The sequence below is a fragment of the Pollachius pollachius genome (assembly GCF_949987615.1).
Source record: "Pollachius pollachius genome assembly, chromosome: 3".
NCBI lineage: Eukaryota > Metazoa > Chordata > Actinopteri > Gadiformes > Gadidae > Pollachius > Pollachius pollachius.
In genome coordinates this window covers 44798845-44802312 of record NC_136936.1, presented here as the reverse complement: position 1 = coordinate 44802312, position 3468 = coordinate 44798845, and the positions used below count along the sequence as shown (strand labels likewise).

General features: G+C 53.2%; 1 protein-coding gene across 1 annotated transcript in view; it reads right to left on the bottom strand.

Moving 5' to 3' along the window:
- LOC307073650 (putative ribonuclease ZC3H12C) overlaps positions 1 to 3468 on the bottom strand; it is a gene marked incomplete at both ends in the record, with an annotated part of 4350 nt that continues 882 nt past the window's right edge. Inside the window, 4 exons of the mRNA XM_079733553.1 lie at positions 1 to 1547; positions 1676 to 1782; positions 2044 to 2278; positions 3148 to 3287. Of these exons, the coding sequence (XP_079589679.1) occupies positions 1 to 1547; positions 1676 to 1782; positions 2044 to 2278; positions 3148 to 3287 (2029 nt within the window). The remainder of the gene's footprint in view (positions 1548 to 1675; positions 1783 to 2043; positions 2279 to 3147; positions 3288 to 3468) is intronic.

Sequence of the window (3468 nt, the reverse complement as noted above, 5' to 3'; positions counted from 1 at the left end):
TCAGTAACCTTGCTGCTTCTTCTCCATCAGTAAAACCGCGGCTAGCTGCTGAGCATCATTGACATGGGGGTTACTCCCCATCACCACCCTCACCGCCTCCTGGGGGAAGATGTTACACAGGTTGGTAAACACCTTCTCCCTCAGGTCCTGGTAGTGGACCCCCAGACCAGGGGGCTCCTGGCAGGGTGTAGCCGGGCTCTGGTGACCGTAGTGAAGGGAGACGGCGGGGGACAGGGTCTGGCTCTGCTGGGCTGATGGGAGACGGCGAGGAGACGGGTGGGTGCACCTCCCCCACTGCGAGGCCCAAGCGTCCTCTCGGGCCTCCGGGAAACTATGGAAGGGAGTCTGGTCGTAGCGAGGGTGGGGGGGCTGCTGCTGGTAGTGGAGGCTCCAGCTCGCCAGATGCTCCTGCTGCTGGTGGTGTTGGGGGTGTGGAGGCAGCCGGTTTATCCCAGGGTACCCTGCTCGTGAGAGAGTGGGAGGGCCCTTGTACAAGCTGTGGTCTGGGAGCCGACTATCCTGCCACGGACTACGCAGGACGTCCCGACTTGGAGTGCCAGTCAGAGCGTGAACGGAGGAGGTCTGGCGTGGCGTGGGAGGAGGTAGGGTGTACTCTCCAGGGAACCCCCCTAGATGACTGCCCAGTGCCTGGTGCTGGAGTGGGGACCGGTAGGGTAACGGAGGACTGAAGAGCAGCTGGGGGCAAGAGGGGTGAGCCGAGTTGGAGTCGTCCTGGGCATAAGCAGCGGCCGCTCTACGCAGCGGCTGAGGCAGAGGGTAGGCCATGGTCGGGTTCTTCTCTGGGGATGGTCGGCTGCTGAAGTGAGCGTACCTCCTGGGGCAGTGGTGGTGCGGGTAGTGGTGGGGAGGGTGATGGTGTTGGGAGCACTTCAGGCAGTCCTCCAACACCGGGTCCGGCGAGAAAGAGTCAGAGCTGACATTGCCATCGCTGCCGCATTCCGACGGCAGCGAGCCAGCGTGCAGGTCGGCCAGGGAGAACCGTTCGGGGGTCTTTGGTACCACCACACTCAGGCTGGAGTAGGCCCTCCCCAGGGAGCTGTAGGACGGCTCTGGGGACTCGCACCTGGGATACGTTCTGAAGTGGCTCGGACCCGAGGCTCCCACAGCTCTGGAGCTTCCACCACCTCCTCTTCCGGGGTGGTCCCACCTGTCCTGGCTACCATACGAAGGAGGGCCCCCCGGAGCAGGAAGCCCCAGGAGGCTACTTCCGCTGCAGGTGCTGCTGCTGCTGCCCCCCCGCCGGCTGTCAACTTTGGTCCGCACGCCAAGCTGCTCGTCCAAGAGGTCGCTCAGGGAGAAGCTTCTGGGATCTGACGGTTTCTTTGGAGGTTCCCTGGAAGGCACCGCGTCCGAGACGGCTTCTCTTTGGCTGCTGGGGAGGCTCGGAGGTGTGCCCATCGTGTTCTTGGAGGCTGAGGAGGAACTCTTGGCACTGGCACGTAGCTCGTCGGCCACTGCTCTCTGAGGCAGGCTGCCCCGTTCCGGGTGGTAGAACTTACACTTATGGCCGTAAGTACATTTCTTTCCTGAGAACATACATATGTTGTGCAGTGTCATAGCATCATCTGAGCATTTCTATTAGTTAGTGGAATGGATGTTGATTTGAGAAAAGTGCTGAAATGGGATAACGAAGGTGTGAGATAAGGGCTGTTACCATAGGGACATGGCTGTTGCCTGTAATCGGGGAGGACGGGCCTCTTTCGCAGGAAGTTGTCCAGACTGGGCCCATGGCGTCCAAGCGGGTCATCGGGAGGCATGAATCTGAATACACAACATGAGATTTTAACACAATCTGTGTACACCTGAATACACAATAAGAGATGCAAACACAATCTGTTCTGAACCTGAATACACAACAAGAGTTGTAAACTATCCGTGTTGACAGCTGAATGACATCATAAGGGATGTACAGAGGATCTGTTCAAGTACAAAGGACCAAGCATAGGTCCTTGAGGAACACCTGGAGGGTTCCTAAAATATAGGAGATTGGATGCTGGAAGCTTCGGAAGGAGGTTCTCTTACTTGTCATTGACGAAGGAGTACATCAACAGCCGCTCGTCGATAAACCTCTTCCACTCCGGCTTCTCGTTGGCCAGGTCGCGGTAGTTGTCGTTGGAGACGATAATGCCCTCTGACTCGTAAGCCAGCTTGACGATGAAGCGGTCATCATAGCAGACCACGCGCCGGCCCTGCACACGACGAGAAGGTGTGAAGACCAATATCTTCTCCTTCTCCAGGCGACGCAGGATCTCCTGGTCTGTGAGAGACAGAGAGAGAGACACAGAGAGAGACAGAAAGAGACAGAGAGAGAGAGAGAGAGAGAGAGACAGAGAGAGAGAGACAGAGAGAGACAGAAAGAGACAGAGAGAGAGAGAGAGAGAGAGAGAGACAGAGAGAGAGAGACAGAGAGAGACAGAAAGAGACAGAGAGAGAGAGAGAGAGAGAGAGAGAGACAGAGAGAGAGAGACAGAGAGAGACAGAAAGAGACAGAGAGAGAGAGAGAGAGAGACAGAGAGAGACAGAAAGAGACAGAGAGAGAGAGACAGAGAGAGAGAGACAGAGAGAGAGAGACAGAGAGAGACAGAAAGAGACAGAGAGAGAGAGAGAGAGAGAGAGAAAAGTAGAAGGAGAGAAGAAAAAGGGAGAGAGCAATAGATAGAGAAATAGAGGGAAAAAGAAAGCGAGAAAAATAAATAAATTGTGATAGATAGATTAATTCATAGCATGACATTATACATGCTGGCTGGCTTCCCTTCTACATTGCAACAAACAATGTAAGTGTGTGTGTTTGTGTGTGAGCAAGTGAGTGTGCGTTGTGTGTGTTTGCAACCCAAATGTTGAGTGATGTGAGTTTCCACAGATTCCCTCGAGCCAACCATAAAAAAAGGGAGATGGTGCAAATACTGTGTATGCAAATCTCTCTCTCTCTCTCTCTCCAACAGTCTGTTTGTTTATTTTTAAATTTCCAAATTGAAATTTAAACATCCACTACAGTCCAATTGTGTGCAGGTTTCTGTGTGTGTGTGTGTGTGTGTGTCTGTGTGTGTGTGTGTGTGTGTGTGTGTGTGTGTGTGTGTGTGTGTGTGTGTGTGTGTGTGTGTGTGTGTGTGTCTGTGTGTGTGTTACCTGTGATCGGGGCATCGGGCCGTGACTGCTCCTTGCGCCAGGCCGGTACAAATACTGTGATGTCACGATGACCTCGTTCCAGGAACCAATCGACAGCTAGCTGGATACCCTGGCAGGAGAACACCTCCTTGTTTCCATGACTGGAAAGAAAAAAACATTGACATTTTATGTTTAGTTTTTATATGTTTTTTTTTAACAATATATAACAATTCTATAAGGTTAGTTCAAGATCAGAGCTACACTCTGAAACGTCTTCCCATCCTGCATTATACATCACCCAGAAACCCTTTATTGTTTGTTGCGGTGATGAAGCACAGACTG